The sequence below is a fragment of the Ipomoea nil genome, unplaced genomic scaffold (genome assembly GCF_001879475.1).
Source record: "Ipomoea nil cultivar Tokyo-kokei standard unplaced genomic scaffold, Asagao_1.1 scaffold3321, whole genome shotgun sequence".
In the NCBI taxonomy this organism is placed as follows: Eukaryota; Viridiplantae; Streptophyta; class Magnoliopsida; order Solanales; family Convolvulaceae; genus Ipomoea; species Ipomoea nil.
In genome coordinates, this window is record NW_017619749.1 from 4,611,619 (window position 1) to 4,629,570 (window position 17,952).

General features: G+C 34.9%; 4 protein-coding genes across 4 annotated transcripts; 1 reads left to right on the top strand and 3 right to left on the bottom strand.

Moving 5' to 3' along the window:
• Positions 1-2,729: 2,729 nt before the first annotated feature.
• On the bottom strand, positions 2,730-3,841 carry LOC109169824 (UPF0496 protein At1g20180-like). The gene is made up of 2 exons (XM_019318714.1): positions 3,802-3,841; positions 2,730-3,676 (listed from the first exon to the last, which is right to left on the bottom strand). The coding sequence occupies exons 1-2, from the start codon at positions 3,839-3,841 to the stop codon at positions 2,730-2,732; spliced, it is 987 nt and encodes a 328-aa protein (XP_019174259.1).
• Positions 3,842-9,249: 5,408 nt separating this feature from the next.
• Positions 9,250-11,451, top strand: LOC109170437 (early nodulin-like protein 1). The gene is made up of 4 exons (XM_019319561.1): positions 9,250-9,678; positions 9,801-9,916; positions 10,091-10,471; positions 11,168-11,451. Exons 1-4 carry the CDS (start codon positions 9,528-9,530, stop codon positions 11,228-11,230), a joined length of 711 nt encoding a protein of 236 aa, XP_019175106.1. The 5' UTR covers positions 9,250-9,527; the 3' UTR covers positions 11,231-11,451.
• A 167-nt stretch (positions 11,452-11,618) lies between these two features.
• Positions 11,619-13,593, bottom strand: LOC109170438. The gene is made up of 4 exons (XM_019319563.1): positions 13,562-13,593; positions 13,173-13,236; positions 12,863-13,066; positions 11,619-12,749 (listed from the first exon to the last, which is right to left on the bottom strand). Exons 3-4 carry the CDS (start codon positions 12,996-12,998, stop codon positions 11,809-11,811), a joined length of 1,077 nt encoding a protein of 358 aa, XP_019175108.1. The 5' UTR covers positions 12,999-13,066; positions 13,173-13,236; positions 13,562-13,593; the 3' UTR covers positions 11,619-11,808.
• Positions 13,594-15,642: 2,049 nt separating this feature from the next.
• LOC109170436 lies at positions 15,643-17,576 on the bottom strand. Its single transcript, XM_019319560.1, has one exon. It carries the CDS (start codon positions 17,083-17,085, stop codon positions 15,922-15,924), a length of 1,164 nt encoding a protein of 387 aa, XP_019175105.1. The 5' UTR covers positions 17,086-17,576; the 3' UTR covers positions 15,643-15,921.
• Between the last annotated feature and the right edge of the window lie 376 nt (positions 17,577-17,952).

Below are 17,952 nucleotides of genomic sequence, written 5' to 3' on the forward strand. Positions count from 1 at the left end.
CTGAACCGGACACTATAGTAATCGAATTAAAAATTTCCGGTTATGATTCAGATCTAGAACCCAATATTTGAATTTCAGTTTATTAAAATTATGAATCGAAAAAATTGGATCATGAACCGTGAATCGGCGCTTCCGGATTTGGTTCAAGATTTTGAACCTGCTTTATTTTAAAATTTTATTTTTTATTTTAAAATAGTCTAAATTCAATAATAAATGTATTTTTTTTTTCAGTTCAGAACATGAACCGGCTATTTTGGTTCGCAATTTTAATAAACTCTAAATATCGGGTTTCGATTCTAAATTGTAATCGAAATATTTCGGTTTGGTTTCTATAGTGTCTTGTTTAGTTTGAACCAAATTGTGGTCATAATTTGTTGGAGAAAAAAAATAAATGAAATATTTATTTTAAGGGTGAATATGTCCATTTAACATTTTAGGAAAAAAAAACAGCCACTTGAAGAATTCAGGGAGAAAAAGTGCTATAAGTATATAACTAAGGAAAAAAAAGTGTTATTTTCCCTAGAATAAGAGTAGAATAATACCCGGACTATGTGGTCTAATGGTACCCGGGTTGGACTTCCATTTGAAAGGTTGTAAGTTTGAGCCTTAGTGGAGGCGTTATTAGCTCTTTGTGTTTCAGTAGTACTTGAGAAAGTATATGAACAGATACTACAATCTAATAGAGCTAGTAGCATTCAAAAAAAAAAGTGGATATATAGTATTTTGGAATATTGTAAAAATGAAAACATGATAGATAAAAAGGGATGGAAATTTTAAAAATTTAAAACTCACGTGAAAAAAAAAATGAAGTACAAATATTAAAAAATAAAGCAATATTTATAAATATATTTTACTTAAATATACACAAGTAATTGTTATAATTGTTTGCATTTTCATAATTAAAAATAATAGTCAATTTAACTATTATGTAGTGTGATGACACTGCTGTTATACTATTCCAGATGAGTGGTTGCAGGATTGAATCCTTTTAGTGGGATATTATTAATTTTTTAGACTGAAAAAGACTTGAGAAAAAAATAAAAATAATAATATATAAGCGTATATACATTATTTAAAACATATACAGGGTCGAAAATGAATAAGAATCTCTTTTATATTGATCAAAAATTTTCAATCAAAATTTTGAAACACATTTCTTTATTAAAAAAAAAAAAATCAACCTTTAATTAATATGAAAGAAAAAGTAATTTAATGAATTTTCGATGTAAAAGTTTGTCTAAAAATATTCATCCTTAAAAATCTTGGTGTATCTTAGTTGACAAGAGCATAATGTTAAGAATGCAATTAATGAACCGATAATGTTTATAATATAATTTCTTCTCGACAACTGGTTCAAGCGCTCTCTCAAAAATGTGAATTAGCTCTCCCATATGGCTATATACAATCAGATATGTAATTTTTTTTTTTTTTTTTACTATTGACTCTATTATATATAATATATTGTATTACATACTTTCTTAATCAAAGCACAAAGAACTAAGATTCGAACCTGAGTCTCCCTCATTTGAAGGGTCACAGTTATGTCATTCCACCACAAAGCCTTTGACCAAATATGTATATTATATTAGGAAGAATTGAACTCACGATCATCGGATACAAAATTAATTATATACTCTATTTACTTGAACACTTCTTTTTAAAAATTTATTTTTTACTTTCACTTTTTTCACGTGAAAAATTATAATAAATGTAACAACTTTTTATTTTTGCGCCTTCAGTTCATTACACACACGACTTAATTATGTGTTAGCATTAACCACTTTGCAGGCCTCGATATTTTTCTATAATCTATAATAATATAACTTAAGTAATACTGCGTACTGTTTCAAAAAAATAATACTCCGTACGTATCATATTATGTTAACTAGTTATGTTGGATTGATCAATTATTAAGCCTATGCATGTTGATTGATAGTTGAGGATCATTATGTATTTTAATTTTTAATTAATTTATATATAATATTAGTCTTGTTTTAATTGCCTTGATAAAGTTTTTTTAAATGATATAATTTATTTTTATGATTCAAATTTTATGTTTACGTATTTAACAACATATGTAATCTATAAAAATAAAATAAGAATACAAAAGGAATTTTAAAAAAAAAAAAAGACAAAGAACAAATGTGGCATTATATTTTTTACACCATTTTGGCATTAATTAATTATAATATTTAAATTTATTTATTTTTAAATTAAAAAGGTCTGCAACTATCAAATTTACAAAGCTTGCATATTATATTTTGCCATCAATGCCAACAGCTAAATTTCAAAAATTAAAAAAAAAATAAAATTACACCACGTAAGATTAAAACTGCACCCTTTTTATGGGTGCAGAAAATAGTCAATTCAAAATCATACGGAGTAAATTTTTATGAAATTTCAACAACAAATATAATTTGAGGGAAACCCGTCACTATTTGAGATTGTATCAAGTAAATTTCAACTTATTACTTTAGTTTGTAAAGGACTACAAAGAGAAAAATTAACTTAAGTTATACCATATGGTGTAAAAAAATATGATTTTAATAAAAGATCAATTGTGTTGAGATAATATGGTGAATTACAAACTGATCCGATCCTATCGCAACATATATCATACAAAAGAAAAAAAAAATCAATATTATTAGCGATATCAAATATTTTATTTCTTATATAAACAAATTAAAAGAAAATTATATATTATATTATACATGTACATAATTTTTTTCTTAAAGATTGAAAGAATTAGATTTTGCAATTTGATTGATGAGCAAAGCCCGAAGGCGATTAATAGTGACAAGGCACAAGTAAACATGTTGTTGAAGTTCCTCCACTTGTTTTCCCAGCCCAACACTGTTCTTCTTCATCTCCCTCAATAATAATACTACTTTAACACAAAACTTTTTATCCAAACACAACTTTATGATTGCCTTGTTATGTTCGATCTCATCGTGTAGCCGCCGCACCAGTCTACTTATCGTGTCCAAATCTGTATTCACAATATAAGTCCCCTTGGCTGCAACATCAACTTGTTCCCCTACTTTCCTTAAAATAATCCCACGTTTCAGGAACCGCATGTTCCTCGTCACTTTCTTCAACGGTATGCTCAAAACCGCCACCGTGTGCGCCGCCAGAACCGTGGCCGCCTTGTTGAAATATCTGACAAATCTCATCTTCCTCGCCACTGTTTCCCTCTTGGATTTCAAGCGTCCCAACATGGTTGAATACTCGTCGCGGATTCGCGTAAAGCTTTGTTTCTCCCCATCGGAAAATGGGTTGTCGAGAATAACACTCACTGAAACGGCGCAGTCGTCATCGTCGATTTTGTCGAGGACTTGTTGGATGAACTTATAGTCAGATTGAACATGATTGAGGCTTCCCAGAAGGGCGCTGCAGAATTTAGATGCCTCCGCGCTGATTTCGAAGAATTTGGAGAGAAGGGGTTTAAGATCATGGTTCCCTGGAAATTTTGAGGAATCAAGAATGGCTGTTATAGTTTCTTGCCCAGGCTCCAGAAGGGTCTCAGCGAACGTGTGATTGGTATTTAAGGAAGACGATGGCTCTTTAACTAATTGTTGAGCTTTCAAGAAGAAATCAGAATAGGATTTTGTTCTGAACGCACAGAGATACTCCTCATTGACATTGGAGCTTCTACCCTCTCCAGTTTGGTTCTCATCTGCAACACAAATTAAATAAATCATTATTATATTACTCCATATATATTAACATGCTATATTTAGACATATATAGAAACTACTGTATATATATAGATCAAGAAACAAGAATATTATATTGTCGAACCTGTTTTGATTGTCTTTGAATCTCTGAACCGCGCCCACATCTTGGATTCTTAATTCTTGGAAAATTAAGGAATAGTTTATTGAAGTTTGAATTGACGGCGGATATATGTGGTGTTGTTGATAGGGATATATATATGCACCAACCACGATGGATGGGTTGCTTTCAATGAAAGGAATGTAATGATAGTGTGATGGCGACTGGCGATGGAGGAAAATGGAGTTTATTTCCTACAAAAATCATGCAGGGGTGTGTGTATATATAATGGCTAATGACTAATGAGGGCCTCAAATTTCCAAAGTTGGCAGCTAAAACGGTGATAAGCCCCCTTTTGAGTTTTGAAGCCGCAATATGTAAATGATAGTGTCTTACGTTATCCTCTGTAAATTTAGGATGACATCACTACTATACATTCATGGCTTATCATCTGACAAGGAGTTTAGGTCGTTATATTAGATATAAACTTGCCCAATATGTTTGACAATTAAGCCTAATGGACAGTAAATTAAAGCTAAAGACCCGCATACCAACTAAGTTGATCTATCAAACAATTAATTTAAGTTTGACCCATAGGAATAGTTGGAATGGTTTATTGGTATCGATCAATTAACCTTTTTAATTTGAGCTAATTAGTTATTGACAACTTAAAGGTGTTTACCTCACTTTGATCCTTTACCAACAAATTAAGGTCACCATGCATGCTTAACTCAAAGCACAAATATAGTTGCTTGATTTTGTTCCTATCAATTAAGTAGCTTAGTAATTCATTTATTTACCAATATATATATAGTGCGTGATTCTTTCGAGGTGGTGAATTGTTGTATGCTTTATAATAATTGTTAATTCGGGATAATAGTTTGTTAGTTAGTGAATTGATAATTTTTTTTTTCATGTTTCAAAATACAATTAATTTAATAACATGTTAACTAATTGATTACAATAAATTAGGAGAGGCTCATTGACTTGTTAGATAAGAGGGAGAGTTAGAAAAGGCAGGGAGCTTCAACTCTTTAATTTATCCACAATTTATCACTTAACTGATTTAAGAATCGACTGAGAAAATAATTTCAAATTTTTTGTTAGACCTAAAGAAGTTACAAATTAGTAGTTTTGAAAGATAGAACTGCAAAAGCTTTTCATACTTTTTAAAAAGAGAACATATTTGTCCATCACCTTATCAACTTAAGGCCGGTAATCATATGATTGTTACAAAACTACTTTAGAACTCCGTCAAAGATATCGAATTGAAAGCCTATTACTATTGGATGCCTCTATGGCAAAACCCCATATGCATAGTGAAACTTTAATTATATTAGCTTTGGTTATTATTATTTTTAACTTATATAAAAAATAATAATTATCATCAAGTCTCTAATTAGTGGCAAGTCTTGAGGTTAGGGTTTCTGATGGAATAATATAATGTTAAATATTCATATCATACTAAATTAATAATCGACTTTTTAACAATTGGTGTCAACAAGAATCAAATGTATAACCTTCAGATACAAAAATCATGTTTCACTCACTTGACCACTCATTTTGGGACATTTAACAATTACCATCCTTAGCTTATTTTTATACGCAGGGTGTTTTAGTTTTTTTTTTTTTTTTTTTTTTTTTTATAAATAATTTTTATTATTGCATTTCATAAAATTTTATTTACCTATAGTGTTAGTTAGGAAAGTTGAAGGAGGGCCAAAAAAGATATGTATGTAAAGCAAAGTTTGGTGCAACAAAATTCCAGTTTTCTGCATGCGCCATATTTGAATTTGTAGTCCATATATTCGTTATGGCTTTGATCTATACCCACCAGAAATTTTGGACACTTGCAAGTAACGTTGCATATACTGCATGCATAAATAAATAAATTAAATCATCATATATGAATAAACGGTATCCATCTTCCCTATAATTAATTCATGTACACGTCAAGAATTCATTGTGTCAAAACGCACACGTGGACTCCTATTACATCGACAACTACCCAGAAAAACATCATCGATCAAACCTTTTCTCCTTATCATCCACTAAATATACCTTGCATATACGTGGAAGCTTCAACCTCTGATGATCAATAATGAAGTTGATGTTTATCTCCTGCGGCCATGGACTTCATTGTTAGTTCTTTAATTTCCTTTTATCTTTCTTTCAGCTTCAATATACTTCTTTCATTTTCGCATTCTTAACTTTCAAGATTCATATATATATATAACATCGTATGTGTGTGTGTATATATATATCTATATATATATAGAGAGAGAGAGAGAAAGAGATGGCAAAAAGATATGTAAAGCAGTTGAACGACAGGCGACGGGAACGCAAAGGAATCATGCATGCATGTATATGCAGGCAGTTGATGATTCCAAAATTAGAAAACAAGAAACAAAAATCAGATGTATACATACGAGGAATCTAATGAGTACAGTAGTTATGTGTAGAATGGTATGACATGCCGAAAGTAGTGCAACTTTTATTTCAATTTAAGCTAATAAGTTTATTTTCAGAAATAAATGAAGAGTTATTGGTGTTGCAGTTAGCTTGCAAGTTGTAGGTAGCTTCTACTAGAGTAACATATATTATATGATATATATGACGATAATGATAATTTATCTGGAACATAAAGATGACAAAATTCACATCATCATACCATTAATTCAAAAAGTTTCCCTGAAATACATTCAGATAACATTTTTGTTTTGTTTTTTTTTTTTGTTAGTTTTATTATTATTATTATTATAACAAATAATATTTTCATTTCAAAAAAAATAACCAAACAGAATATATATATATATATATATATATATATATATATATATATAGCTAGTGTTTTGCATGCTTCTTAGCTTCTTGCAGTTACTAAATGATAGTTTAGTACATAAAATTGTAGACAACAAAACTCAGAACAAAACTTCATACTAATTCTGTGACAACATTAATTGATAGGCATCGTCTTATGATTTTTTATAAACTCCAAAGGTTGTACACTTATCAACCGGAATCATTAAGATATATGGATTTGCTTCAATATGGAACTTCCTTCCTGTCTTTTTTCTTTATTCTTCTTGTTTTTTTGTCTGTATTCTCTGCATTTTCATATAATATGGTTGTCGAGGCATATGTTGGCAGGGATGAATTAAAGCATTTGGAATTTCCCGTGAGAAATCTGACATTAGATTTGATTCATTCTCACGAAGTTATGGTGATATGCATTCAATTCAATTGGAATTGGAACTATATTACTATTTTTCAAAGTGGGCAAGGAAGAGACAAATGGAGTGGTGTATTAAATTTGCACGCGTATGGTACATTAAAAACAGGAAAACTGTAAGATTTAGAGAAAGGGATTTGAGATATTTGGTTGTCCATTCTCACCCATACCTTGAGTTGTTTGTTTGTGGCGATGGTTAAGTTTCGATTATATATCCTCATTCCTCTGTAGTGTTCCTCAAAGTACGGTGAGTATTTTGCTAGCAGGAAATGGATATTTCGATGCTCACCCCTGTCTTGTCTTCTAGCTGTTTGTCCTGGTATATACGTGTATTTATAATTCTCCTTTTTTTCTTCTTTTAATGCCCCATTATTTTAACAATTGACCCTTTTCAACATTTTTCGTCCTATTAACCTTTTTCTCACTTCTAAACAATGTTGTGATTTTTCTTTTTTTAAAGAAAACAACGATGTATTTGGAATATGTCAAGCGTTTTTTAGCGGTTTGTCCATATAGCCTGCGGCGGATAGGGATAGAGGCTTGCGACTTCCTGCCATAGTCGTGTTGGTCAGCCCCCTTGTAATTATTCCCATACTTTGACCTAACATTTTTTTTAGACAATAGTGTTATTTTCATTATTATTTTTTCCCTTTTTAAAGAGAAAAATATTATCTAATTGTTTTATAATATTTTTTTGAAAGAAAACAATCCATTAAATCAAGTTTGTAGACAGAACGTTATAAAGGAAAGAGGGAAGGCTAGGATGCCACTCCGAACAATCAAGCTAGAAATAGTTTGCCTAGCTATAACCTTTTTATGATCCGGATAAAAACACTTGAGTAAATTTGTTCAATAAGTTTTTAATGTCTCTAAAAATTAAATGGAATGAAGGCTCTCCTCTAATCAGTATAAAGCTTTGGACGACCTAAAGAGAGTCTATTTTCACAAGGATATTGAGAACATTTAGTTGTTTGATCCAGCTCAAAGCTTCTCTAATGATAGTAGCTTCAACTTCCTCGAGGGAAAACACACAATTCCATTGAATTCATTTGGTTGCAATAAAGTTCCCATTTTCATCCTGAGCACATTGACAAATCCTATTTTTCCATTATCTTTGTCAATAGCCACGTCAAGATTGAGTTTTAAAAAATCCTTCCTAGGGCTTCATCCATGGGGCATCCTTAATAGTGGTAGGATTTTGATGAGATTTTTCAGGTGTGATTAGGAAAGAGAAATATGTGAAAAGAAAAAATAAAAAACAAAATAAAAAATTGAAAAAACCCCAACCCCCTAAAATTCTGACAAAATCTCCTAAATAATAAAATAACCGTGTCCTTCTCTTTCCTCCAACACATCAATTTTTTTCTTAAAATTTGTACAAAATCCTCATATTGGAGATGGCCTATTTGTATAGTGTCAGCTTACTTCACATACTTTCAAACGTTTACATGTGAATGCATGGCAGCAAAACTTGGTGCAGTGTAAAAAAAAAAAAAATCATAAATTAAAGAACCGAGCAACGACTATTAAAATGTCAATAGGCAGAGAAAGAGAACAAAATAAAAAGAGGGACCCTCAACACCATTTGAGGAATTAACATAATAATAATAATAATGGCGCCACAAAGTTGCAATTGATAATCACACAACTAATGATTTATAAATAATAATCACTATCATCATCATCACACTTACCCACATCATTATTTCACCATCTCTTTATAAAAATACACAATCTTTTTCTTCTTTTCACAGAAAATTATTCACACTTTTACTGCTGTACATTTTCTGCTACTACTACTCCCATTGAAATTTCACCATGTTATCATCCACCAATCCATTAAACATTATTTTGTTTGTTGTCTTAAAATGCTGGTTTTCGTCGGAAACCAGACCTATGATTTTCATCAGAAATAATTGTTGTCAACTTGTGAAAATGACTATGGCCAAATTTTGACGGGAGTTATTTTCCTTCAAAATAGTCTTATTTTTTCAAGTCAATAGAAAACGATTTCGTTGACTTTATCTTTCAGGTACATCCAAACACTCAAACCAAAAAAATAATTTTTAAAAATTGAGGCCCGAACTCACAATCTCTCATATATACGAGTTTAACTTGTGATTTGATGTTATTGGACCGCAAGGTCCTTGGCTTAACCAACTTGATTTAATTTTTCTGTAATTAAAAATAAAAACACGAGGTCCGAAATGTCAAAGACACAGCGAGGCATTCAAACTTATCCCGTGAAAAGCCCAACACGCCTGACAATCTTTAAACCTCACCAACTTTCTTTTTTTCTCTTTCTCTGTGCAATACTGCACTGCAATGCTACACACTTTTCTGTGACCACTCTTTTTCTCTGCATTTTTACTTGGAATCCCACAAATGCAGACCTTTACTCTCACTTCATTTCTTCCTTATTAATCCAACACCCCAATCTCAGGTTTCCCTCTGAGCTTCCTTGCTTGCTTCTTCTTCTTTTTCCTCGTCCAACATAGCATCATTGCGGCTGCGCTGTCTCATGGGAGTTTCGACTTCGCCAATGTTGACCTCCTTCTTCTTCTACATCGTTTTTGCCACTTTGGTCTCTCAGCTTTCTGAGGCAGCTACTGTAGTGGTCGATGGAGTTTCAGAGTGGAAAAACCCAACTGTTCAAATCGGAGACAATATCAGTATGTTTCTGTTTCCAAGAATATATATATATATGGATAATTGTCCCAATGTGGGCTTTCTTGCATTTAATTTCACCTTCTGTTTTCGTTTGTTTTAATGTTCTTTCTCTCTTTTTTGACAGTTTTCCAGCACAAATATCAGTACAGTCTCTTCATTTTCCAGAACCAGAATGCTTTCAGTTCCTGCAACTTCACTCAGGCTACCCTTCTTACCAAATCTGACTCCAAAACTTACACAGTAATAAGTTCTTCTTCTTGTACTGCAAAAGCCTTTAAATTTTACTGTTAAAGTTCAAGATTACAGTAGTATTAGGCTTGCAATTCAATTTGTATATTGGGTTTCTTGAACATTGGCTGAAATTTTTTTTTTTTTTTTTCTGATTAATTTTCTTCTTGATTATGGAATATACAGTGGCAACCTTCGCGCCCTGGTTTCTTCTACTTCTCATTCAACAATGGGTCTAACAAGGCATGCTTAGAAGGCCAGAAGCTAGCAATTAAAGTAACTCCTTCACCGGCCAAAACTCCTTCCCCTTCCCCTGAGCTTCCACCGCGTTCTGGCGGTGGCAGTGTGTCGTCCTCTCCGGCGTATCCGTGGCCTTTCCGGCCGCATGAAACTGCTGCCCCTAGTCCAGCACCACTTGCTCTTCTTCCGGCGAATAGCCCCCTGGTCCCGGAGAAAGGCGGCGACCTCCCATTCATCAACAGTAACCCTGCGGTGCCTCTGCCCACCGGTGAAGTGGATTCTGCTACTATTCGCCCTTTGCCCACTTCCGGTCACCCTCAAAGACAGGTAACTACAAATTCGGGTCTTTCCCTTTTACTGTTTCCCATAATGTTTTGTACTTCAAGCAGTGGATTATTTTAGTTGGAGTTGAGGAGGTTGTGGCAGTAAACTTCAAAGCCATAATTTGCAACTTTAAGACCTTATTTAAACTTTTAAGAGGTTTGGTAGGATATTAACATGCACTGCAACTACCAAATTCGGGCAGTATAAAGGAATAGCTTATTAGGCCTTTTCTTCCATTAAATTCACAATTTATTTGGTGAGAGATAATGCCAGTACAATATTGCCTGTCTGGGACGCAAATGACCTGTTCAAAAATGCCACCATAATGCCATGTTTCAATGTACACTAATCCACTAGTGTTCACCATCATTGGGGTGCCAAAAAAATGATGGGTTGTTTACAAAATTCTTTCTTTTGGATGACGAGGGAAACCCGCAGCCACTATTCTTGTGATCTTAGTTCATAACTGACTAGCTCAAACCAAGAGGCCGATAGGCCTCTCCCATTGAGAGTTGAACTTGGAACCTTGTGGTTCTCAAGTTATAGATGCTTGACAACTTGGCTAGCGTTTACAAAATTCTTGAATCTGTAACACATTATGGCGGAACCACCACGAGAGACATTGAGAGCTGTGATGATGGTGTTGTTGATTGAAAACCGATTGTCGTCCTTTATTAACATTTGTGGGTGGGAATGCAGGTGGTGGGGTTTTTGACAGTTCAAAGAGCTTGGTTCAGTGCAATTTTCTTGATGCTGCTATGAAAAGGCAAAGCTGAAGGGAGAGGTTTTGATAGTGGAATCTGCTGGGGTTGTGTTGCACTATTATGTGTATGTAAAAAGAGAGATGTTAGTGGAGTTAGCATGAGGGGCAGGGAGGGAGCTGTAGTTTTGAATCTAAAGGAGCTTTAATGGTGATGATTATTTCCATGTAATATGCTGTCCTTGACCCTACTCTTTAATCATTAAAACTTTTCTTACTTTAATCTCTTTGTTTTTGTTATGCAATCATTTCCTCTTTTTTTTTTCTTCTTCAATTTGGTTCCTTTGATCTACACCTTTGCTTTCCTTTCTTCAGTCTGAATCTTTTGAATGGGATTTTGGGATCCTTAGATCCAATTTAATAATGAATTGGCCATCCTGACATAGTATATACTACACCTTATGTTTCCAGATTCATTAAAATTGCAGATGAATCTGACATAAATGTTTACTGGAATTTGCATGACAAAGTGCCCTTCACTGTAGTAAGATGAGAGAAAAGAAACAAACAAAAAAGAAATAAGAGAAAAAAGAAGACTCATCTGGATAACAAACTAACATTTTGTGTGTGAAAGGTTGTTCTAATCTTTCCTTTTGTCTTGCTGGTTTTTAGTTTTAGTGGCATGAATGGCAAAGACAACCAAAGATACGAGCATTGCCGAGCCCCCTGCAACAAGCGGAACAAATATGTTGGATTTCTTATGAGGCTCCTCTGTCTTTGCCTGCTCACCTTCTTGAGCTTCTGTCTTTTCTAATGCAGACTTTTCTTTTCCTTGAATGCCACTTTCTTTTTCGTGGTGAACTTGTTTTCCATTAACTTGATCAACGCTTTCCTGATCTTGATCTTTCTGCTGTGAAGAAGATTCAACATGATCACAAATTTGATTGCATTCAGGTTTTGGTGTTTCTTGATTTGTCTGTTTCATCTCTCCTGACATTTTGTCATCTCCTCGGGGAATTTCGTGAGTAGTTGTCTGTTCTTGAACTTGTTTGTCATCATCTGATGCCAAACTTGGCAAATCTGCATTGTGAGTCATTTTGTTATCTGCTACATCTCTCTCCTCTAATGCTTTCTTCACTGCTCCACTCTCCTGTTCTTGATTTTCCTCTGCACTTTCAATTCCATTTTCTTCTGCAATTTTCTGCTTAGGATCTCTACTGCTCTCTTCTTTAAATGTTACCCTCTTTGTAATCTTTTTAGATGTTGCTGGTAAAGTTTCAGGATCCTGTAAAACAAGCTCTGGCTCTACCATTTCCTCAATCCCTATCCCAACTATTCCCTTCACTTTCTTTGGCATTAAAATGCTCAGCATATATTCATCCTCATTAATATTTGCCCTAATGTTATCCAAAATCACTCCATCAGGGATTCTAAAGGCTTTTCTGAACTTCATTATTTCTATCCCTTTCTTGTACACTTTCCATCCCACCATTATCACCTCCTCAGTTGATTTCTCACCGCCTATCGTGATTACAGTCCCATCCTTATTGATGTCAATCTTTATCTGTTCTCTCATATAACCTGCAGCCAGTTTTTCATTATTTGCACAACAGAAACTAATCAGTTAAGCTGAAAACGAATTAAAAATAAATCTAATGATGAAGCTTGGTAAACTTGGAATGAAGAAGGAAAACCTCTAATCCGAGCAGTGAGGATGAACATAGTGTCAGTTTCTTTAGACTGAAAACGAGGACCTGTATGATCTTTTGCAAGCTGAAACTTAAGGTCATCCGCATCTCCTTTGAGACTGAGTTCCAATTTGAGATCCATTTTTCTCGACCTTGGAGCAAAACTTTGGTGGAATTTTGTGTTTAAAGAACAAAGAGGAACTTGAAGAGTTAACCATGTAATAAACCAATGAAGATTAGCAGCAGAATTGCCAAAAGTGGAGTAAAGCATATATGCCTTACTTCATTATACAGTTTGGGCATTTATATCATTTGCCTTCACTGCAAGTTTCTGTTGGATACTCGGATTTTATTCCACAGTAAAGCAGTAAGCTTTGATCCTTCAAGTGTGAACAGCAGTCAAAACATTTGTATTTAACGAGCAAATTGGGAAGTAATCTTCAAGTCTGATTAACAAAATGAATTTTCCTTGGTTCAATAACACAAATAGATTACTACTAAACATATTCATAACAAAGCTAACGGAAGCCAAAACAGGGTTTCTCAATCTAATACGCTCCAACTTCAGGGACAGGTATGAAAAGTGAGGCTTATACACCAGATTCTTATACATGGATTTTGTATTTTTGTAAGTGTATAGTTGTTCTTATTATACTACACACTTGTCATTCGAGAAAATAGTAATTCTCAACAGCCATGCAGTACCTGCGGTTTCGCGGTTTGGCCATAAATTGATAAGTTGATCCTAGCAAACACTTGGGACAAATGACTTGATGAAACAAATATCCCAAGTTGCTATCTTGCCATATCAGACCCATATGATAATAATGCAAAATTGCAGTGCTCTACCCCAGCAGCTTCTGGTGGAACATATAAAGCATGCCAAAATGCCAAAAACTTTTGAAAGTAAGTTAGAACAATAATTGGATTTGACAAGATATGGGTGCATTAATTATCATTGTACAGCTGGGAATGACTGCATTGCTAAAGACAACAGAAGAGGTGCAGTTTCTAGCCAGCCACTCCTTGTACCCATAGCTCACTATCTATCTATCTACCTATTTTACTCACCAAATAGTTGGTGACCAAACATGTGGCTCAGTAACTTATTAGTAGATGCAGTCATGAAAACTCTCTGGTCCACACTCCACATCTCAGTAGTTACTGTGTACTCTCTTTATTTCAGCTTTTTGCCTAACTTTTTTTGTCTTTGTTACCATACATATCCAAAAACAAATTAAATTTTTTAAGTATTAGGCTGTTAGCATTTGACAATATTAAGTTATACAGACCCACCTTAGAATACAAAGTTGGTAGCTTAAACACATGTAATAATGATGGCCTTTTGGGATTTAATTAGCCATTCAAAGTCAAACAGAGAAACAGGGTACTCTTACTTCCATCTTGACCTGGTCAAGAGTCAACACTGGCAACTTTTGATATACTTCCTATATCATTTGACCAAAATAAAAATAAATATAAAAATAAAAACTTTAATGTGCCATACTAACTTCTGCTACAAAGATCATCAACCTATCAGTATGTGTTTGGAAAAGAAGGAACACAACTCGAATAAATCTTGATTAAGGTAAATCTCGGCTCTACACCACCCAAAGAAACCAACAGACTTAAGGACGTAGGGCCTTTTCCTATAGTAGCCTCTCATATAATTTGCTCCAGCCTCGTGTTGGGTTTGTGGGGAGGGGGTGGGTTTAGGTTTCATAGCGATTAGTAGATGTGGTTGAAGTAAAGAATTCCATTAAATCACGAGCCCACTTTGTGCTGATTTCCACAAGTCTAGCAAAGGGCATTATAGTTCTAATAAGTGTAGTTGAGTTGAAGGTCCACTTCAGCTGTACATCTACTCAGAATGAGTCTCAAGTTCCACCCAAAGAAAGCTTTTGACAATTAAAGCACAACAACCAACAGATTTATGAAGGGAGGAGGACCTCTCATATCTCACTGATAGGGTAAAACGCAAGTTCATATTTTTATTTGGAGAGAAGATCCCCCCACCTTTGTGAAAGACCGGTTACCAACAATTACAGCTTGAAACTTCAAGCAATTTGTTTGTCATTATAAGAAGATTAGAGGGGGGGTATGGGACAAAGTTACAAATGCCATGGCTAAAGAATGGCATAGGTTTTATTCTACAGGATCTTTAGTGGTCAAATAATACAGCTAAATCAATACTATGGAAAAAAGAAATAGAAATTCCAGCAGGGATTGAAAGTGAAGGCACACAGTCAGGACTAAATCTGCAATATTCTACTACAAAGTCATTTATACTTGGAAAGTAGACAGATGGCATGAAAACGTGCAGGCTAACAAAAAAAATGGTAGACTTACTTGATAGACGTATAGTGTATTTCTTCCACAAGAATTTAATGCTCCATATGTGGTTACCACGTAAGAAATCCAGTCAACAAGAAAACAGGAGCTTGATCAGCCCTTGAACCAGCTCGTTTCAAATAAGCATTGAAGATCACATGTCACCGAGAACTGCTTAAGATTTTCCTGAGGATTACAACATATAAAATATAGAAAAGCAACTTCATCTTAGTTAATAATAATGGTGCTCAAATAAATATAAATATTCATAACAATGCATCATCAAAGAGGCAAAATATGCTGCACTGATTCTCAGAAAATTATTGTGCATAACAACAAAGGAAAAAGCTTATCAGATGCCCATATATATGACCAAAACAGAACTCTTATTTCATACAAAAAACAGATTTGAATGCAAAGGAGTATGGAAAATTTACAAGGTGCATCACAAACAATGACAGTTAAAGGTGCAAACTCAATAATTTGATTATACAATCAGAACACGAGGAATAACAACACCAAAGGATCAATAGATCCCAAACTGTTCTACTAATTTCTTTACAAAGACATGGTGATAAATACAAGGCTTTACCCTAGAAACCTTTATTTTGGCACATGACCATCTCATTCTACTTCTGGACTAGGGAGGGAGGAAAAAAGCAGGGGCAAAAATCATAGAACATAATAATGCTTGCACATAGTTGCCCTCACACAACTGACTATCAGAACCTGTGTCATTGATGATTTGCACGTTCAATGGAATCAAGACCGTGAGTCCTGCAGCGAACAATCCTATGAAACACTTCCCTCACTTGGCGCTCCAAAGGGTCCAAGCCAACCTTCAGTGAATCAAACACGAGCCCAAGCTCCTGCACTCTCTGCTTAAGTTCTCCCTCCTTTTCCCCGGACAAAGGGAACTGAACTGTATCGGTCAATTCATACAACTGCCTTGTGCACTTCTCAATCTCATGAATCTCCTTCAATAACCCACAAGCATTTTTGCGGTCCCTCTTCTTTGACTCATCAAGAATCCTCTCATGGAGGGAGAGGAGTGGACCAGCCCAAGCAAATTTAAACACATTGAAATGTGCCTGAAGGCCTCGGTCTTGACAGGGAATTGCAGCCACAAGAACCCACATAACAAAATACAGCACATAATTCATTGTAAAAACAGCTAAAGCTAACCCATTGGAGGCAATAATCTCATTGCTTTTGGGAGCAGCTAAATTGTTACCAATGGCTTGTAGCTGCCTAGCAGCAGACCAATTCCGAGAAACACTCCATGAGAGTGACCTAAAATGGCCCAAAGACTTGTTATCCCTCTGCATATTGTTCCGCCCAAATGAACGGTTTCTATGGGCAACAGTTGAATTAGACTCTTTCTCATCAAGCATCCCAATTGCCAAATCAATCAAGGCTTTCTTGGCCCGACGGAATTGGCCTTCTCCAAGACATCTATGATTCTGCAACGCACAAAGCACAATCTCCAACTGCTTCTGCCACTGTCTGATCTGCTCCAGTCCATCTCGAATGGCATTGCAGACATCCAAAGCCTTCACGCTCCTCTCAAAATATTCAGACACATATTTATCCAAAGGAGCTCTATTCAAGAGACCTTGGTAGTTAAAGAGAATGGCCTTGAATTCCTCTTGGCAACAGAGAAAACCATCAAGCAGCTTCCCAATCCAGGGAATAGAGAGCAAATCATTGGAATCCGCAGCCAACAAGCTGTTGAACCGCTCGGCCACGTGCGTCTGGAAAGCTTCGAGTTCGTGTTCTTGGCTGGTTCCCTCCTGGGCAGTCTCCATTGAGTGAACCTGATCACGGCGTATGGCCAGAAGGGAACGCCCCAAGTTCGTGAAGGATGCTGACGCCCCTTGGTAATCAGTAGCTGGCATTTCTCAAACCCAGATAAAGAAAATATCGAATTGGACAAATCCGAAGAAAGATCAACTGACAATATGCGGAAAAGTGAATGGAAAGACACAAACTTTTCGATCAAACCCTTACAGACCCAGACAGTCTACACAAGAGAGCTCATTCCGTCTGGCAAAACAACAAACACATAAAGTCCAAAGCAAGAACTCAATCCAACTATGGGTTTCAAGAATCCCAAAATGTCTAGTAAAAATTGGCACAAAAAACTAGAATTGATCAACAACAGGATGAAAACCAAGAAATTCAAGAACTCCCAAAAACTCAAACCCTCTCAACAAGACTTGAATAAAAAGCACACAACTTTTCCAGTGAACTAATAAGGGATTGAAGAGTGCATCATAAACCAGATAGAGCAGAGAAACAGAGAAGGATGGTTTGGAACCCTAAAGTGAGAATGGGGGCATTTATTCGGGCTGATTTGGACCGCGTATATTATGGTTTGTTGGGAAAGAGAAAGGCAAAGAAAAGATCACTGTGCAGTTTTTTGTCAATTAAAGTTAAATTTGAGCGCCATAATAACCAAAACTAATTTAACAGTAATTGGTAATCGTTCACACCAAGCTACAGCTGACACGCCCCGCACACGCAATACACTCGCATTTCCTTTGGATCTTTCAGCTCTAGATCCTAGCCCTTCACTTTACTCTTGGTTGTATCTGATGGTGGAAATATAAGCACTGTTTATGCATTTTGAGAATTCTCTTTCAAACTAAAAATCCTTTTCATTTAAATATGATAACTATGACCAGGACTATGTGGTCTAATGGTATCCGGGTTGGACTTTCATTTGGAAGATTATGAGTTCAAGTCTCAGTGGAGGCGTTATT